Raw genomic sequence first — 21,626 nt, forward strand, 5'->3', positions numbered from 1 at the left:
GATGAGTGGATGATGATTTTGGTGTAGGAAGATGAAGGGAAGTGAGCTCAAACAACCGTCCGCATCTACGTCCTGTCCCAAAAGTTTGTCCTGTCTGAGGATCCTGTACATGACAACCAGAAGAGGTAAAGATAATATTAAGACCAAGATCACATAACTGACCGATGGAAATGAGATTAAGTGAGAGATTGGGAACAAAATATGTATTGGAAAGATGAAGATCTTCTGTGCATACAGTTCCAACATGTGTCACTTTCATTGTAGAGCCATCGGCAGTTTGAATATTTGGAAGACATGAATTCTGTATTTTTGTGGTAAATATGGATGAATCATTTGTCATGTGATTGCAACATGCAGAATCAAAATACCAAGATGTACCTGAAGTGACAGAAAATGCAGTGGAGGGAGAGCTGGCTTTAGATAAAACCTGTTTGAGCAAGGATTCTAGCTCGCTGGTAGATGTGGTTGAAGCACTTTCCAACGCAGATTCAGATGTTGCAGCAGCGGAAGACCGATTAAATTTGTTTGAAGGAAAAGATGACTTTTTCTTGCAAAACTGTATAGAGTAATGACCCTTTTGGTGGCAATGTTGGCATGTATGATTCCGAAGTGCTACACAATCCTTGGTGACATGTCCATTTTGACGACAGAACCTGCAAATTGGTTTGTCTAAAGTTTGCATCGAAGGTACTGCTAGGACAGTTTCACTTACTGTATTAAGTTTGCCAATACCAAGTCGAGTTTCCTCAGAAATGAGTTCAGCGACAGAACTTTCCAAAGAGGGTAGTGGAACTCTATGAAGAAGAGCAGCTCTAACTGGTTCGAAATCCTGAGTGAGAGCCATCAAAAACTGAATGAGTCGTTGCTGGTCACGATATGCGTGATAAAGTGTAGCATCTTCCGTATGTAACCACTTTGGTTCAGATAACGTTAGTTGATCCCAAAGTGATTGTATTTGAGAAAGAAAATCTGCAACTGGTTGACCGAGCTCTTGTTTTTGCTTACTTAGTGAACACATAATCTGATATTGGTGAGAAAGATCAGATGTAGTGTACCGAGATGCCAATAAATCCCAAATTTCTTTTGCGGTGTCATAGTTTCCAAATTGCAAATTGATTTTAGAAACTGAAGAATTTCTAAAAAATGTGATAGCTTGATGATTTTTGACATCCCATTCTTCAATGCGATCCTTGAATTTAGAGTCAGCTTCATCCTTTTCTTTCGTCGGAATAGTGAAATCCCCGTTAACATACCGCCAAAGTCTTTTTCCTTTGAGAAAACTGCGCATAGCTTGAGACCAAGTTATATAGTTCGAGCCATTTAAAATTGTTTGAATCGGTGAACTATTCTCTTTTTCCATTGAAAATAAGTGTAGGGATCCCAATGCTAGACTTGAAAATTTGGGTGTAATAAAAGGCAAGCGGCTGATTTGAAAGTTTGCAAAGGGGAAAGGTTTAAGATATAAGGGATGGTAAAGTTGGGGTACTAAACTGATATTTAGTTAATAAAAACAAAAATAAAAGAAGACAGCAGACATACGCAGGGTTAGATGTAGAAATGTATTCTGCCTAAGAGATATATATCTCTGTGACTCTGTGTATGAAATATTCTGTGAGCTTCTTCTTCTTTCTTCTGTCTAAGGGTTGTCGGTGATTGAAAGGTTGTGTAACTGGCCAGACATGTGATATTTGTTGAACAGCTTTGTTGGCTCGCGACTGAGTTTGGCGAGTCACTGAGTCGACTAGGAGCGTGTTTGCACAGATGGATGGGTATAATGAGTAGAGTTTTATGGTGCAGCGAAATGGTGTATGACAGTATAGTGCGTGCAGCTTGCTTGTGCACGTCAACTGTTTGTGTAAATGATGGAAAGAGATTGTTTTACCGGAAACAATGGCTGTGTCACTGGAAACGATGGCTGTAAAGCGTGGAGGTAAGGAGCTTTAAAGCTCTGATACCATGAAGAAACACTTAACTATTGTGTGTTGATGCAGAGTAATGTAAGAGAAACTTGAAAAGTAGAACTCTTGTATTACTGTTCAGTATGTTTTGCTATTACATGCCCAAGAGCTACATATATAGAGTAAGTAATGTACAGAAAGTCTATGCTACATAAATAAACCGTGTGCTAGTTACTGGTACTATTCAACTGCTAAACTCCCAACTACAATTGCCACAAAAGTCTAGTATAGTTGTTAGTATCAAGTAAGGGTATGAACAGGACTTGTATTCCAACACTACCCACTGAGTTTGCCAGTTGGGTAAAGCTTCATCTTTTTAATCTTGCAGACAATCATTTCACTGCATCAATCCCACCTTCAATAGGGAATACATCATCTCTTCGTGTTATATCTCTAGGAAGTAACAATCTAGTAGGAGACATACCTTTGGAAATGGCTCATCTCACAAAACTACAGTATAAACAATTTAAGGGGTATGGTTCCGCCTTCACTTTACAACAGTTCATCCATGATTGGTCTTGGTCTAAACGATAACTTGTTAAAAGGCATGCTTCCATCAGATTTCGGCTCAACCCTTCCCAAGCTGGAAATGTTCTATGCTGCAAATAACACTTTTACAGGCCCAATTCCACCGTCATTAGCTAATGCCGCCAAGATAACTGCCTTTGAAATCCAGGGAAACAGTATTACTAGGCCTATACCAAACCATTTTGGGAGCCTCGCTAATCTTCGAGTGCTAGGCCTGGGTGATAATCCACTTGGTGACAATGTGCATCCTAATGATTGGAGCTTTTTCAATTCTTTGGTTAATTGTACTAATCTAAAAGCGCTCCGATTATTCAACATGGGTTTAAGAGGGGAGCTCCCAAATTCCATTGTAAATCTCTCCACCACCATGGATGAGCTGTATCTGAATGAAAACCAGATATCTGGAAGCATACCTCGTGAAATTGGAAAACTTGTGAACTTGGCAATACTATCTTTGGCTTACAATAACTTAACAGGTAACATACCGGAATCAGTTGGAGAGCTATCAAAGTTGGCAACAGGGCCGGCTCAAAACATTTCGCGGCCTTAGGCAAAAATAAAAATGAAGCCTTGATTATATTGATGAAAATATTGATATATCATTTAAATATTACAAAATAATATTACCAAATAAATACAAGTATATATATAATTGAAATCAAATCATTATTTAGTATATGATAGAACATTAGGTCTTTTCTTCATGATATTTTTTTTGGGACGGAAGTCATCTCAAAATATTTTTTTTATGAGCAACCAATACATTGGTATTTTTATTATAAAAATATAAAGTATATGAATGGTTTAATACGAAGATACTTATTATTTTTAGATAAATAAAATATCTTTCAATAATAGATATTCTAAATTTAATATTAATAATTTACATGATTTTAATCTATTCTTTATTTCTAAATAATTTAATAATATTTGGAAAATTTAATGTACAATAGTGTACTATTAAAACCAAAAGTTAGAAAGTAAAAAATTATAAAAAAAAAGTTAGAAATCAAAAGAATTCAAATAAAAATGAATTGATATATACATATAAATAACGTTCAATATCTCATTTTATGATAATTGTGGCCTCTTTTTTGACAACTACAACTTGTATTTAGATTAAATTTTCGAGAACATAATCATTAATTGACATTTATTATGTTATAGATATAAGTAGAAAAATTGTTATTCGAGTGAAAAAAAAATACAACTAACTATATTTATTTATTTCTTATAAAAACAAAAGTATAAATTATTATTTATATCACAATCCTTTACCGGATCTATACATTAATTTTCAACTTTCAATTTTTGCACATATAGATATATCTATTAGTATTATATATTTTTTGGGGCCTCAAAAATCTGGGGGCCTTAGGCGATCGCCTAAATGGCCGGCCCTGATAAGTTGGGTTTGCTAGATTTGTATCATAACAACATTTCAGGGGTAATTCCGGCTTTCATTAGCAACATTACTCGGTTAGTTAGATATCAATTTTGGCTGTAATATACTCCAAGGAAGCATACCTCCTCAACTCTTTAACATCACAACTTTACAGAAACTGAATCTTTCAAACAATAAGCTTAGAGGTGTAATACCCGCGGAAATTTTGCGTTCTTCCCAATGTTTTCACCTTTATTTGTCCATAAATCTATTCACAGGATCCTTACCTTCTTCTATTGGAAGTTTGAAACATTTGGTTATTTTATCTCTTTCTTACAACAAATTTACAGGAGATATACCACCAACTCTTGGTGGTTGTGTGATGTTGGAGGGACTATATCTAGAAGGAAACCTTTTACAAGGTAGTATTCCATCTTCTTTCGAAGTTTTAAGAAGTCTTGCATTTGTAGATATGTCGAACAATAATATCTCCGGCAGTATTCCAAGCTTTTTTGATGAGTTTCATCTAATTATATTCCTTGACTTGTCGCACAACAAGTTTGAAGGTGAAGTGTCAAAACAAGGTATCTTTTCAAATTTTAGTGCTTTTTCGATCATTGAAAATTCAGAGCTTTGTGGAGGTATTGAAGCATTGCATTTGCCTGCTTGTCCCGTAAAAGTCTTGAGGAATAAGAAAAAAGCATTTGTCCTGAGAAAAATACTAATTCCAGTTCTTCCACTCCTTGCTATGTTGTTAGCATGTCTTGCCTTAATTTTATATCGACGTCAAAAGTCCAGAAAGTTGAATGAACCTGTCCCACTAATGGAGGACAACCAATATCTCAAACTTTCATACCAAGACCTTTTACAGGCTTAAAAAGAGTTTGAACAATAAATTATAAAATTATATTATATATATTTTGAAATGTGTGTCTTGCAATAAAATAAATATAATGAAATACTCCTCTGTCCCCCTAGATTCTTGGGGGACGAGACTCCTTAAAAACATAGTCTGATAAATTAGATTTCAAATTTTTTTCTTCTAAAGTTTAAATTTTTGTAAAGAAAAAAAAATCTTAAGAATAAGTAATGAAAGTATATTTTATAAGTATGTTGAAATGCGTGTTAAGCAGTTAAAAAAATTGTAAAAAATTGAGAGCGACGAAAGAGTAAAAGAGATAAATAAAGGATTTATTTGTAAGTAATCCGAAATGTACACTTCCTTCCCGATCATTTCTTAAAGAATGATTTACATGAAGGGTTAATACGCAAAAAGATCACTGAACTCATGACCAACTTGCAATTGGGTCATTGAACTCAAAAAGTTTGCAAACGGAATACACAATAAAAATTTTACTTGCAGTCAACTCACTGAACTAATAAAAACTTGAATTTAGGTCACTGTGCTGTTAAGTATGAGTTGACTTTAACGAAATCCGTTAAAAAAATATTATAAAAATTCGATTTTCTCAAAAAATTCTGAAAATTTAAAATAAGTCTGAAAATTTTGAAAAAACTTTTAAAAATATGGAATGTTTTTAAAATAAAAGAAAAATATAAAAACTTCGAAAAAAGTCTAAAATTTTTGGGGAAAAAATAAAAAATCGAAAAAAATCTGGAAATTCACAAAATATACCTAAATTTTTGAAGTCAAAAAAATTTCAGTCTTTTCTCCAAATTTCCAGATTTTTTCGAAGTTTTAAATTTTCAATCGAGTTTTTAAAAAATCGAATTTTTATATTGTTTTAACGGATTCTATTAAAATTAACTAATACTTAACGGCGCAGTGACCTAAATGCAAATTTTTATTAGTTCAGTGAGTTGACTGCAAGTTAAATCTATTTCTGTGATCCGTTTGCAAACTTTTTCAGTTCAGCGACCCAAGTGCAAGTTGGTCATGAGTTCGGTGATCTTTTTGCCTATTAACCCTTTACATAAATTAGTGGAAAAGAGGAAGAAAAGTGCGCGAAGTGCTAGGATCCAGTGATTTTTAATGTATAAAAGGAAGATAATGCATTAAAATAGTGTGAAAAAGGAAGAAAATTGAGAAAGTTGTGGGATCCATTGGCTATTTCTGATAAATTTTGAAATGTAAAGAATTGAATGGGACATCAAAAAAAAAGTTTAAAAAAATGACTGGGATATACTCACTCTTGAAATGTAAAGAATTGGATGGGATATCCCAAAAAAAAGTTTAAAAAAATGACTGGGATATACTCACTCCGTTCTCCTCAATGTAAACATTGAGTTTACATTGACGGGGGCATGAAGACTAAGAAAAAATGTAATTTATTAGATAAAAGTAGGAAAAGTAAGTAAAGTGGTGGGACCGGTCAATGATTAATGTATAAAGTAAATATAAAGTTGAGATAGTGGGTGAAGTAGATGATGTGATTGAATTTTATATAATAAAATGTTACTATTTTTGGTATGTAAAAGGATGAGAGGGACCGTCCAAATAAATAAGAATTTGTGTAATATTACCGTAACAGGTAGAATATGCCTGGTGTCTCTCCAGCAAGCCAGAAAGAGGTTGCGACTCGCCAAAGGCAACCCTGAAAAAGTGCAGTATGGTAACCCCATTCAGGTCTGCCATGTAGCATTGCATTTTTTTCTCTAGAGGATGAAAAGATTCGTTCGAACGAATCTTTTACTTTTACCGTCTTTTTGCGTGGTAATTAATATTCTTTCACTGTTGTTTACACTTGTTTCGGTCAACATCTTCGGCGTGAATTTCCATTTCCCTCATTTTCTCTAGCAGTTTCACCCTCCTCAAATTTAAGAGCTCGTTTAAGAGTCTCTTGGAGATGCTTTAAGACTCCTTAAAAACATAGTCTGATAAATTAGATTTCAAATTTTTTTCTTCTAAAGTTTAAATTTTTATAAAGAAAAATTGCAACGGTAAAAGTCAATAATGTTGCAAAAAATGTTGTTAGAAGTAAAAAAATAGCTACCCTTTTGTAATATTTTTTAACAATGTTACATAAAACTGAAAAGTGTTGCACGCTTGATAATTTTTACAAAGGGTTGAAAATTTTGACGTCAATTGTAACACTTTTCTTAAACGTTACCGTAGTGTGCAATTTTTTTGTGACTTGGAACAAAAAATTAGGCGGACAACTTCTTTTTCAGTGGCAGGTACCAGCACAATTATTTCCAAAACAAACATCTCACTTCTAAAAACAAATATCTCACTTCCATTTGTTGTTTTAATATGAGTGCTCGATGTCGTGATATAGTCAAAAGCGATCAAATTGCTTAGCCTTTAATAGTATATTACCCGAAATATGAAACTATTTTTTTTAAAATCATTTTGTGATTAAAGAAACATATAGCCTTTTGGGTTTTTAAACCAGAAGTTGATTCAATATTAGTAGCTATTATTAAGCAGCATGTGTATGTTTTATCAGTTAAATAAAAGGATTGGCATGTAGTAGTATGTGGCAGTTACTGACAGTTTATTTAGGAAGTTAAGAATAGGGTAGTTTCTTTGTCTAGTTAGTTATCTATTTCAATCTACATATTTATGTGCAATGCTGTGTATTCAGTTTGGTTAATGTGAGTTATCTATGTTCTTGGCCTTTTACCGTTGCACTCTTTCTTGTTCATAGTATCATATATTATATTCCTAGAAAAAGAAATATTAGGTTCAGTTTTAATCTATACGTAGACATCAGATTATCAGAACATGAAAGTTAAAACATAAGATATTTTCAAGACGACCCTAACACATTATACAAGTTTAGGTTAAATAACATGTACCATACCTCCTGAGGATTATACGGAAAAAATTGTAGCGGATCCATTGAGTAGAAGCAGATGTGCAGCGCTCTTGGATGGGCTCAACTAACCAACCGGCTCAGTGAACGAGTTAAGAAAACACTATCAACTCTATACTCAACAGTGGAAATGTAAGTAAATTTATAATTTATCAAAAATAAAATTATTTAACAGTTATGTTTTACAAAATCTCAATAAATTATATTATTTAAACAAGTCAAATCGGATTCTTAAGAAAAATATTTTTTTTATATCAAGCAAAAAAAATTATATACTAGAAAACTCAAACTTATTAATTTAAATTAAATTATATATAATAAATAAATAAGAATTTGTGTAATGTTATCGTAGTAGGTGGAATATGCATTCAGGTCTGCCCAGGTAGCATAGCACTTTTTTCTCTGGAGAATAAAAACAGGGACTATATTTCCGAAAATTGTCCACAATATCTTGTGTAGATAGAGTGAACTTGACTTCACATCCTAAACAGATGTGATAGCCTAACACTGTGGCGGCAGTAATCGCCTAACAACAAGCTGAGAAAAATGAATGAGTTAAATATGTATATACAATTTTATATTAGATAATACATGTATTATATTATAAATTTTGCTTAATTCACATTTTTTTTCCACGTGAAAGAACTTAGTGTTATATTATTGATTAATTAGAGTCTTATAATGAACAGTAATATCAAACAAATATTTACTTACCACATCGGCCTTGATGGAGTATGGGCTGTGATGTGATCATTGTTGGTTCTCTCCGAAGCCAATTGATTCCTGCCGAAAAACATAGCATAAAGTTAGTAATAGATGTATCACAGTACAAGTTTGTGCGTAAAAGTAGATGTGTTCTTTTGTAATAATATCTTGTTAATTTGTTTAATACAAAAGTGGGGTTAGAAAAAGAATCAACAAAAATAAATTAAAAAGAGTGTTATTCATTCGCTACTATTATAAGCTTTAATGATTGCTATTTAAATCTCAATATTTACTATAGAAAATAATCTGAATGAGTTTGCTATATAGCCAGACTTATAAATTCACAAACTATCAACTTTTTTTATTGAAACTGTACATACCAATTGATGATATGCACAAAATATCTTATTTAATCATTTTTATGCACTAATGATGGTTTTACCCTAAATGAAAATTTATATATACATGTGTGTTATCTTATCAGTTTTTTGAAAACATTTAGAATTTTAAGTAGAGTACTTATTATTAAGATAATATATATACAGTGAGTTTTGAGGAGACGTTTTATGCTTTCAATAACCACACTACTACCTCTGTCCCTTTTTTACTTGTCACTTTGATTTTTTGCACGTAACGTAAAAAACATAATTCCGCTTATTATTTTTAAAATTTTCTTTTTGTGAATAAAAATATAAATTATAAACTTTAATTCAGAAAAAGAAAGTTTTAAAAATAATAAGTAGAAGTAAGCTCTTTAATCACCTTAAGTTACGTGCAAAAGGTCAAAGTGACAAGTAAAAAGGGACGGATGTAGTATTTCTCAACAAGTTGCTGTTAAGCAGCATGTGTATGTTTTATCAGTTAAATAAAAGGATTGGCATGTAGTATTATGTGGCAGTTACTGGCAGTTTATTTAGGAAGTTAAGAATATGGTAGTTTCTTTGTCTAGTTAGTTATCTATTTCAGTCTGCATATTTATGTGCAATGCTGTGTATTCAGTTTAGTTAATGTGAGTTATCTATGTTCTTGTGTCTCTCATATTCTGAAAGTTTAGCCTTTTACCGTTGCACTCTTTCTTGTTCATAGTATCATATATTATATTCCTAGAAAAAGAAATATTAGGTTCAGTTTTAATCTATACGTAGACATCATATTATCAGAACATGAAAGTTGAAACATAAGATATTTTCAAGACGACCCTTACACATTATACAAGTTTAGGTTAAATAACATGTACTATACCTCCCGAGGATTATACGGAAAAAATTGTAGCCGATCCATTGAGTAGAAGCAGATGTGCAGCGCTCTTGGATGGACTCAACTAACCAACCGGCTCAGTGAACGAGTTAAGAGAACACTATCAACTCTATACTCAACAGTGGAAGTGTAAGTAAATTTATAATTTATCAAAAATAAAATTATTTAACAGTTATGTTTTACAAAATCTCAATAAATTATATTATTTAAACAAGTCAAATCGGATTCTTAAGAAAAATATTTTTTTTATATCAAGCAAAAAAAATTATATACTAGAAAACTCAAACTTATTAATTTAAATTAAATTATATATAATAAATAAATAAGAATTTGTGTAATGTTATCGTAGTAGGTGGAATATGCATTCAGGTCTGCCCAGGTAGCATAGCACTTTTTTCTCTGGAGAATAAAAACAGGGACTATATTTCCGAAAATTGTCCACAATATCTTGTGTAGATAGAGTGAACTTGACTTCACATCCTAAACAGATGTGATAGCCTAACACTGTGGCGGCAGTAATCGCCTAACAACAAGCTGAGAAAAATGAATGAGTTAAATATGTATATACAATTTTATATTAGATAATACATGTATTATATTATAAATTTTGCTTAATTCGCATTTTTTTTCCACGTGAAAGAACTTAGTGTTATATTATTGATTAATTAGAGTCTTATAATGAACAGTAATATCAAACAAATATTTACTTACCACATCGGCCTTGATGGAGTATGGGCTGTGATGTGATCATTGTTGGTTCTCTCCGAAGCCAATTGATTCCTGCCGAAAAAAATAGCATAAAGTTAGTAATAGATGTATCACAGTACAAGTTTGTGCGTAAAAGTAGATGTGTTCTTTTGTAATAATATCTTGTTAATTTGTTTAATACAAAAGTGGGGTTAGAAAAAGAATCAACAAAAATAAATTAAAAAGAGTGTTATTCATTCGCTACTATTATAAGCTTTAATGATTGCTATTTAAATCTCAATATTTACTATAGAAAATAATCTGAATGAGTTTGCTATATAGCCAGACTTATAAATTCACAAACTATCAACTTTTTTTATTGAAACTGTACATACCAATTGATGATATGCACAAAATATCTTATTTAATCATTTTTATGCAGTAATGATGGTTTTACCCTAAATGAAAATTTATATATACATGTGTGTTATCTTATCAGTTTTTTGAAAACATTTAGAATTTTAAGTAGAGTACTTATTATTAAGATAATATATATATACAGTGAGTTTTGAGAAGACGTTTTATGCTTTCAATAACCACACTACTACCTCTGTCCCTTTTTTACTTGTCATTTTGACTTTTTGCACGTAACGTAAAAAACATAATTCCGCTTATTATTTTTAAAATTTTCTTCTTGTGAATAAAAATATAAATTATAAACATTAATTCAGAAAAAGAAAGTTTTAAAAATAATAAGTAGAAGTATGCTCTTTAATCACCTTAAGTTACGTGCAAAAGGTCAAAGTGACAAGTAAAAAGGGACGGATGTAGTATTTCTCAACAAGTTGCTGTTGGATAGTTGATTCAAATATTAGTAGCTATTATTAAGCAGCATGTGTATGTTGTGGTAGTATGTGACAGTTTATTTAGGAAGTTAAGAATAGGGTAGTTTCTTTGTCTAGTTAGTTATCTATTTCAATCTGCATATTTATGTGCAATGCTGTGTATTCAGTTTAGTTAATGTGAGTTATCTATGTTCTTGTGTCTCTCATATTCTGAAAGTTTAGCCTTTTACCGTTGCACTCTTTCTTGTTCATAGTATCATATATTATATTTCTAAAAAAAGAAATATTAGGTTCAGTTTGAATCTATACGTAGACATCAGATTATCAGAACATGAAAGTTGAAACATAAGATATTTTCAAGACGACCCTGACACATTATACAAGTTTAGGTTAAATAACATGTACCATACCTCGCTAGGATTATACGGAAAAAATTGTAGCGGATCCATTGAGTAGAAGCAGATGTGCAGCGCTCTTGGATGGGCTCAACTAACCAATCGGCTCAGTGAACGAGTTAAGAGAACACTATCAACTCTATACTCAACAGTGGAAGTGTAAGTAAATTTATAATTTATCAAAAATAAAATTATTTAACAGTTATGTTTTACAAAATCTCAATAAATTATATTATTTAAACAAGTCAAATCGGATTCTTAAGAAAAATATTTTTTTATATCAAGCAAAAAAAATTATATACTAGAAAACTCAAACTTATTAATTTAAGTTAAATTATATATAATAAATAAATAAGAATTTTTGTAATGTAGCATAGCATTTTTTTCTCTGGAGGATGAAAAGATTCGTTCGAACGAATCTTTTACTTTTACAATCTTTTTGCGTGGTAATTAATATTCTTTCACTGTTGTTTACACTTGTTTCGGTCAACATCTTCGGCGTGAATTTCCATTTCCCTTATTCTCTCTAGCAGTTTCACCATGCTGAGCCTTTTCGCTAAAAATGGAGATGGAATCTGAACTACGAATAAAGTAATAAAAATCGTGATCAAAGACATGTGACAATACTCGTCAAGAGTGAAAAAAATTCCTACTTATGCCATTGGAGGTAGTTTACTAAATCAGTTTATTTTTTTTCCCGAATATAATTTAATAATTTAATATTTTAATATTTATGAAAAAGAGTTTGAACAATAAATTATAAAATTATATTATATATATATTTTGAAATGTGTGTCTTGCAATAAAATAAATATAATGAAATACTACTCCTCTGTCCCCCTAGATTCTTGGGGGACGAGACTCCTTAAAAACATAGTGTGATAAATTAGATTTTAATTTTTTTTTTTCTAAAGTTTAAAATTTTGTAAAGGAAAAAAATCTTAAGAATAAGTAATGGAAGTATATTTTATAAGTATCTTGAAATGCGTGTCAAGCAGTTGAAAAAATTTGTAAAGAAATGAGAGCGACGAAAGAGTAAAAGAGATAAATAAAGGATTTATTTGTAAGTAATCCGAAATGTACACTTGCCTCCCGATCATTTCTTAAAGAATGATTTACATAAATTAGTGGAAAAGAGGAAGAAAAGTGCGCGAAGTGCTAGGATCCAATGATTTTTAATGTATAAAAGGGAGATAATGCATTAAAATAGTGTGCAAAAGGAAGAAAAATGAGAAAGTGGTGGGATCCATTGGCTATTTCTGATAAGTTTTGAAATGTAAAGAATTGAATGGGACATCCAAAAAAAAAAGTTTAAAAAAATGACGGGATATACTAACTCTTGAAATGTAAAGAATTGGATGGGATATCCTAAAAAAAAAGTTTAAAAAATGACTGGGATATACTCACTCAGTTCTCCTCAATGTAAACATTGAGTTTACATTGAGGGGGGCATGAAGACCAAGAAAAAACTTAATTTATTAGATAAAAGTAGGAAAAGTAAGTAAAGTGGTGGGACCGGTCAATGATTAATGTATAAAGTAAATATAAAGTTGAGATAGTGGGTGAAGAGCTCATTTAAGAGTCTCTTGGAGATGCTCTAAGACTCCTTAAAAACATAGTCTGATAAATTAGATTTCAAATTTTTTTCTTCTAAAGTTTAAATTTTTATAAAGAAAAAAAAATCTTAAGAATAAGTAATGAAAGTATATTTTATAAGTATCTTGAAATGCGTGTCAAGCAGTTGAAAAAAATTGTAAAGAAATGAGAGCGACGAAAGAGTAAAAGTGATAAATAAAAGATTTATTTGTAAGTAATCTGAAATGTACACATCCGTCCCGATCATTTCTTAAAGAATGATTTACATAAATTAGTGGAAAAGAGGAAGAAAAGTGCGCGAAGTGCTAGGATCCAATGATTTTTAATGTATAAAAGGGAGATAATGCATAAAAATAGTGTGGAAAAGGAAGAAAAATGAGAAAGTGGTGGGATTCATTGGCTATTTCTGATAAGTTTTGAAATGTAAAGAATTGGATGAGATATCCCAAAAAAAAGTTTACACGGGGATATACTCCCTCAGTTCCCCTCAATGTAAACATTGAGTTTACATTGAGAGGGGACACGAAGACCAAGAAAAAAATGTAATTTATTAGATAAAAGTAGTAAAAGTAAGTAAAGTGGTGGGACTGATCAATGATTAATGTATAAAGTAAATATAAAGTTGAGATAGTGGGTGAAGTAGATGATGTGATTGAATTTTTATATAATAAAATGTTATTATTTTTGGTATGTAAAAAAATGAGAGGGACCGTCCAAAAAAAAATGTAAAAGAATGAGAGGGACAAGAGCAGTACATGTTGTAATGTTAGGGCATGGAATAGTGAGTAGTAATTAATTGTTCGGTTTTTCTAGTGTGTGCCCGTGGGCACACACTAAGCACAAAAATTCATAAGTTTGAGTGATTTTGATTGGCTCTCATTTCTCTATAATGGTGGACCCTCCTGTAGATTCATCAACCACACCGATTAAAATTCACCAAACTTATAAAATTTGGTGCTCAGCATGCGCTCATGGGCACACACTAGACAAACCCTTAATTGTATTATTGGGCTGCTGGATGATAGGATAGGGAAATTTCACATTCAAGGATGGTCATTACTATTTACTCACCCTAAAAGCATTGCATGTTTTTGTTGAGGAAACACAGCTAAAAGTAACTGCGTACACTTCCACACCAAAACATTTTCTGCCTATCCTGCAGAACACCATAGCACTTTTTTCATGGGCTTCTCCAGCACATGTAGGCAAAAGTTGTGTTTGGACTCATGCATGTCTCACATGCATCTCCTTCAAACAAACCGGAACAAGTAGGCTACGTGGTCTCATACTTGCACCGACACGTGTTCACTTAACTGATAAAAAACTTGTAATTGGATTATCGAACTCAAAAACTTTTCAATCAGCTCATTTTACTTTTAAAATTTTTTATTTAATTCACTTGTCGTTACACTCCGTTAAAAATTGAACGGAAAGTTGACTTAATTTTCCAAATTGACTTAAATAAATCCATCGTGACATGTACAATCAGCCGAATCGGCGTTTGATCACTGAACTTACTAAAAACTCGCATTTGGTCATCAAACTCGCATTTCTTTCGCTATGGTCACTAATGAGTTGGTACTAGCAAATCTTCTGCACAAGTTTGATTGGGAACTGCCAAAGGGAACCAAGGGGGAAGATTTGGATATGACTGAGACCACTGGTTACTGGTATTGCAACTCATAAGAAAGAACCTCTTCTTGCAGTCGCAACTCCATATTCTATCTGATATCTGCTCAGTATATGTCAATTTGTTTAAAGTATTAGTGATCATTTCTGTCCATCTTTAACTTTGTTTGTCAATGATGATCTATGGTGTCGGCCACCAAAGAACAGAGCCGAGTTTGAACTACTCTAAAAATAAATTGAGACGAGACTAGCTTTCGGATCAAACATGTTCAGAATTGGCTCATTATTAACATGAAAATTGTCATGATGAAACAAGGTGTGAAGTATATACTTGGATAATTTACAACCTAGGAGAAAAGATCACAAGTCAGATTCTAACCTAGAGCTCCATAAATGATGAAGATTTACTTGGAGAGGCAAAAGAACCATCGCAGTAACGATTTAACAAGCCACTACGATTTAACAAAATTGATTGGGGCAGCACTTGCCATGAACTCATGCAAAATTACAACTCAACTAGAATATTACAAAAGTGATACAAGAAGGGTTGAATCAGAGGGATATATGTACATAAAAGCTTTCATAAGTTGATAATCCACTAACCAGGATAGAAACCTAAGCACGTCTGAGGTGTCAATAAGGTGGCAACACTGAAGCCAGTTCTTTTCTTTCATGCACCTTTTAGAGGAATCCTCATACTCACTGAGATCTTATATCCTGGAGATAACGAGCAGCTTCTTGAGCCCCGATAAACAGGGCATCAGCGGCAATGAAAATTGCAACCTGTGACAGAAACAATTAAGAATGAGAATGAATGACTGATCGAGGTAATACAGACTCAAGAAAAATGAGTCAATACATTTAGTGGAGCAGATAGAGATTATTACCAAGCGAGCTGAGAAAACTAAACGGTAAGCCCAACCCTCCTTGGCAGCAGCTGCTCTTTGCTGGTCAGTCCAACTGTGATAATTATGGTTTGGTCAGATGTGCAGGGATAGCAGTTGTGGATGTCTGTCGCTAAAAACACATCAATATACAGCAATTGACTAATTGTGGATGTTTGTCGCTAAAAACACATCAATATACATTTCTATATGCCATAAGCTCATGCACACTTATAACAATGTGTATATACATATAGAAGTTTCACTAATAAGAATGTTATGTCAAAGAAGATGGAAGTTCAGCAACAGTTATAATTTCTTGCTTTTCTCTAAATAAGATATGTTTGTGTAGAAGCCACTATATTCCATGTGAGGCCCGTGTTGAATCGCAACGTGTAATACTAGCAGTAGTATTGAACCCATAATCTTGACAATGTATCTGAAATAACAAAGAATCTACCTCTTTTCCATATGTGTGTATACATGTATATATGTACACAAACAAAATGCAGTAAGCTATATATCCATGTAACATACCCAAGGAACTCTGGAAGTCCACCAATGCCCGCAAACTTGAATGGCTGTGGACCTTCGCTTTCAAGATCCTGCTTAAAATGAGATATGATTGATTTGGTATATTAATTTTACACGAAAAAGAAAGAGAATCAGGGAAGGCGACAGGATTTAGACAATCAGGAATGTTTCTTTTGTCAAGTACCTCTTCTTCAGCAGCCTCTAGTCCCCCCTAAACCCAGAAAAGGTTTCTGTAACCAGCATTGTATATATCTTATCAATATTAAAAATTGAGGTTCAGAATGAAGCTTCTGCAGTGGAAAAAAGGTTTTGTGTGTATATCTTATCAATATTAAAAATGCGGTATTGAGTATCAATATTAAAAATGCACCAAATTAACTTAACCACGTTCAAGTAAAATACAGTCAGTCAAGTTCGTAGCTCTTAAAATAGGTGATTTTATAAGAAATTCTAGAAATTAGCTGTGAGAGTGTTGAGCAGGAAACCTAATTATTGGAGTTCGCATATTAGTTGCAGTTTATGGATCAGGAAAAATAGGAGAAGACAGTATACAGTGATGATGAGCAGATGTATAAGGGATCTATGTTGTAAAATAAAGAAAGAACAAAAATAAAGGGATAATAAAAACGTAGAATCTAGTATATAGCTGTTAATATACTATATACACATATATACACACACAAATGTATTCATATCTTGGATTAGGGTTCATATTAGAAATTGTGGAAAAAATGTTGAATGTCAATTGAGATGAAATCAAGTGGGAGTAGTAGCACAACGAGCTCAAGAGTGGGTTCGAAAGCATAATTTGCTTCCATATGCGGATTTGAGTGTCCAAATTGGGCCTCCCACAAACCAAATAGTGAACAGAGGAGGTACTAAGAACCCTAATCACCTTACTTGGAACCCTAAAGCCTTTTCTATCTCAAAGATATATGAATGTGTCGACCAAGTAAAGCGGATATAACGTTTTAAAAGGCAATGTAGAGCATGCGATTTGTTTCTCTCTTTATTTTCATATTTTCCTTTGATTTCTATAAAACTCAGCAGATGAGGTGTAAAAAACTGCGAAGTGTCAAAAAGATTCTAACGCCGTCATTATATTTTGAACGGTGGGGAATTATACTAAATTTTTTGAAACATTAAGCACCCGAAATGCAGGATCTTTTGTTCAAGGACCTAGATAATAAAACCTGAATAGTCAGGACGTATCAATTTATTTCCCGTACAATTAATACTCTTCTAAGTTATCTCATCCCGAATTTGTTGAGTAGGGTTCTCGAAATTTTATCATTTCTTAATTGCAATTTTGATCAAAGTTGAACATCAACTTTATCAATGTGTACTACCACAATAACATATCTTGATTCCGGTAGATAAAGTTGTTGGATGAAAAACAAAAACACCTTTTTAGTTGTAGCCACCAAGTTCAAAGTTTTTCTAACATATGACTAAATCACATAAATAAGGGAGTAACAGCCTACAACAAGCTAGAGTGAAAGCACAACATCGACGTACCATATAAGCCAAGTGACTAATTCTAAGTTTGACATGTGTAAACTGAGTTTTTATACATCACCAGTAAAGTAATTAAGCTGAAAGTTGTCTATAATCTCGATGTAATGATCAAGAAATGGTTTGAAAGCATAACTTCTCACAGTTTATGGAATATGGATATTGCATTTACCAAATTCCAAACAAAGTTGAATAACTACAGTACTTTCAGTGTCAAGAACTTAATTCAGTCCATATAAAGGAAAGTTCACCTCAATCCTTTCTGGCATGCCAAAATAAGATCTTTATCCTTTGAGAACTTACTTTCAGCTTCTGATAAAACTGACTGTTGAGAAAATAAAAATTAGCAACTGATATACTTTATATACATGATAAACAATTTAACTTTTACAGAACAAATTCACTTTTACAGAACAAATAGCACAACATACGTGTTATAAGATAATGTAGGCACGCCACTCCACCAACCTCCTACAAATATCAAATGCTCTTTATATTAAAAACATTAATATAAACTAAGCATTTATAGTGTTATACCATGTAATTCAATTCCACATAAAGATACGATACTAAGATGCATCAAAATATATGACACATGAAGGCATCTGTTCCATGAATACCATAATATTTCTATAAGATCTATTTGGATTTCCCAAATAAACCTGGTTAAAAGGGAAATGGAGATCTACATAAACAAAGCATGTATAAAAGTAACCAACACCATCAAGATAAAGTAGTACAGTACCCATCATGAAATTTGTGACCTTCTTGGGCAAGGTTCCCACATTAAATGTACTCTCAACATCAAGGACTGGAATCCAAGCTGAGCCTTTAACCCAAGCCTTTTGAAAAGAAAGAGATATCATGGTAACTGGATAAGTAGTAGAACTGAGAGTAATTATCTAGCAGGGAGAAATAATTTACCAGAAGAAGAAGTCGACAAAGAAAAGTGGAAAATTCAAAACACAATAAACTAGTCTACAAAAAACAACTACAGCATTGTGAAAAAAAAAAACTACAGCATGTGACATCAAGTTTACAAAGAAAATCATTATACACGTGACGACATACGAAACACAGTAAACATGTGACGATTGAAATCAGAGATAAGCAGTTAGATGTGGAAAGAGGAGCATGAAAAAATCAAACCCGCCTTTATGTACACAAAATACAGATTAGAGAGCAAAAATATTTTTCTCGTCGAAGGAAAGCAACAACAAGTGGAATTAATGTGTATACCTTTTGATATTTTGTAGCTGGACGAACATCAAGAAGCGTTGTGTTGGAAAGTTGAACTGCATAGCCAGCTTCCTTTCCTTTGGAGTAAGAGGCTTCACTTTCCCCTCCCTGACCTATAATTATGGAATTTAGTCATCGGAATGGAACACGTATATCTATATAGAACAACTCTCTCAATAACTTATCGAAGAACTCTCTCAATACCTTAACATGTTAAAAGGCCTTTATATGCATCTTATCCTTCTAAGTCGTAACACACCTCCTCACTCGTACAAGTAGACCACATACAATTCCAGTAGAATTATAGCACATAACCTTTAGACATGTGGTGGACTTTTATTGGTTCTCATTCATTAATAATGGTGGCCCCCCGCATGCACAAAAATCATCACCAATCAAAATCTCTCCTCTACATTAAAATTAGTTCTTAGCATATGCCCATGAGTAGGGGTGTTCATGGGTCGGGTTGACCGGGTTGGAGGCATTTTTATAACCCGACCCAATTAAATCGGTTTGAGAATTTTGAACCTAACCCATAAAATATAAATTCGTAACCCAACCCTACCCGTCATATATCGGTTTGGGTCGGGTTGGGTTGGTTTAAATGGGTTAAATGACTTTAAGAAAGAAAAATTCATACTACGTATCATCGCTCATATCGAATAATTTAAAAAACTATAATACGTATAACTTACAATTATATTACTAATATTTAAATTGATTAACGTTAATTTTTTAGGGATTCATAAAATATCGTAAATAATATGTAAATACATAAAATATAACCCTACATATATCAATAGAAGTATGTTATATTGTATTTTGTATAATTGTATATAATATATAAATATAAATATATATTTAAATTATCGAACAAAACTCGTAAATTAATCGGGTTGGGTTGGGTTGACCCGAAAAATGTAGAATTTATACCCAACCCATTTAGTTCGGTTTGAAATTGTTTTAATCCAATTAAGTGTCGGGTTTTTTGTATCGGTTTGATAGGCCGAAAAGAGGGGCGGGTTGGGTCGGTTTAGTCGGGTTGACCCTTTTGGTTTTCTGTTACTATTGAGTTTCTGTAATTTCTCTCTTATCTCTCCCAGTCTCTCTCTTATAAAAACCAGGTTTAAAACAGCCCTTTTGCGTTACTATTCAGCTTCTGTAGTTTCTCTCTCATCTCTCCCAATCTCTCTCAGTCTCTCCCGGCCTCTCTCTGCAAACTCAACTCAGTAGTATAATAAGGTACGTGGTTTTGGAAAAGGGCAGGTGTTTAGTGTGTGTTTCTTGGAATGTGTGTGTAAGTGTGTTTGAGATGGGGTTTCTTGATTCCTCGTGGGATTTTGTGCTTTGATGTTATGGTGTAGTGGAAAACAACTTTTAAAGTTCTTTGCATTTTATATAATGTGTTTTGTTGTTAGTTTTGGTAATTTAATCGTACGGATTTAAGGATTTGCTATATATATGATGTGAGCATATTTTATTTAATTGTGCTTGTTATTAAACTGGTGATGATGAATAATAAATTACATATTCTATGTGAAATTGATTGGTTAAATAAATAATAAATATCACTTTACTTGTGGATCCTAAAAAATGATTGGCACTGTTTGTTTGGATGCATTTGTTGTTTTGTTACTTGTGTGCCCAGTGATTGATACTCCTATTTGATGTTATCTTAGTTCTAGTTGACTCATTGCACTTTGACATGCTCCTTCAGTTGTTGATATTTTCTTTAGTTTTAGTCAACAAACTGAAAATTCAAACTAGAACTTGTGAATTGTGATAATAATATCCTAATGTTGCTAATGTTCCATGTTATGAAACTATACAAAGGTATCAAACTGGTTCAATGGGATATGTCCATGTATACAGAATGGCAAGAAATAAACACAAAATCGCAAAATAGGAATTACTGGACGCATCAATTTTGAGGCATGTTTACATCAAACTAACACATTACTAATGGCATTGAATGTTGATGTTTTAGTTCTTTGACAAGGTTGTGATAAGTTACACCGTCAGGATTGAATAGTTCGGTAGATTTTGGAGTGCAATTGATACTAAACACCATATTCTACTCTTTAACACAATTAAGTAGTGATGTTTTGATATTAACATATTGTTGTGTATAGTTTATAGGTGTCTTGGTGTTAAACAAAATGTTATTTGACATTGATATACAAATTAGTTGTACCTATCTAGGCTCTAAGCAAGTACCTGACATTCCTATATAGGCCATGCTGACTCGCCTGATGTTGCATCCTTAGGCCAAGTAAAAGCAGGGGAAGTATTCATAAAGCAATAGCTTGTGCTGTTCTTCGTATTACAGAAGAGTAGTAGTGCCTTCTAGGAATTTGCTATATGCAGTGGACTGGACATGCTGGAAATATATTATCTCAAATAGAGTACTCATCCGCCCGTGAAACATGTACTTGGGTTTGTCATGTCATCTGGATCTGTAAATTAGTCTTCTACAGTTAGCAAAGTGGCAAGACCAAAGGGAACTATAATTATAAACCATCTTACTTGTAAATGTTTATTTCTGCTTAATTGTCAAATCTGCACACAAGATCTGTACTTTTTGTATGTATTCCATGCATATTAATGATCAAGTAAGTTAGAATGTTTTAACATATGCTTGATCACATTCAGTTATGTATAGGCTATGTTCTATATATTTATAATAAAAGA

General features: G+C 32.6%; 1 protein-coding gene, 1 long non-coding RNA gene and 1 pseudogene across 2 annotated transcripts; 2 read left to right on the forward strand and 1 right to left on the reverse strand.

Annotated features, from left to right (window-relative positions):
• The first annotated feature begins 2,433 nt into the window (after nucleotides 1-2,433).
• LOC108212725 (LRR receptor-like serine/threonine-protein kinase EFR) lies at nucleotides 2,434-4,747 on the forward strand. Its single transcript, XM_017384443.1, has 2 exons — nucleotides 2,434-2,962; nucleotides 4,149-4,747. Exons 1-2 carry the CDS (start codon nucleotides 2,434-2,436, stop codon nucleotides 4,745-4,747), a joined length of 1,128 nt encoding a protein of 375 aa, XP_017239932.1.
• A 10,469-nt stretch (nucleotides 4,748-15,216) lies between these two features.
• Nucleotides 15,217-18,562, reverse strand: LOC108212726 (rhodanese-like domain-containing protein 11, chloroplastic; annotated as a pseudogene).
• A 211-nt stretch (nucleotides 18,563-18,773) lies between these two features.
• Nucleotides 18,774-21,568, forward strand: LOC135146803 (uncharacterized). Its single transcript, XR_010290117.1, has 2 exons — nucleotides 18,774-20,177; nucleotides 21,170-21,568. It is a non-coding gene; the product is annotated as an uncharacterized LOC135146803 (long non-coding RNA).
• Nucleotides 21,569-21,626: the final 58 nt, after the last annotated feature.

Source organism: Daucus carota, chromosome 3 (genome assembly GCF_001625215.2).
Source record: "Daucus carota subsp. sativus chromosome 3, DH1 v3.0, whole genome shotgun sequence".
NCBI lineage: Eukaryota > Viridiplantae > Streptophyta > Magnoliopsida > Apiales > Apiaceae > Daucus > Daucus carota.

Bases quoted from the DNA above. Each gene is read 5' to 3' on its own strand.
- LOC108212725 (XM_017384443.1), top strand. From the start codon at position 2,434: ATGGTTCCGCCTTCACTTTACAACAGTTCATCCATGATTGGTCTTGGT. The intron at 2,963-4,148 runs GTAACATACCGG...ATCTATTCACAG, and splicing joins GGCTTACAATAACTTAACAG to GATCCTTACCTTCTTCTATT.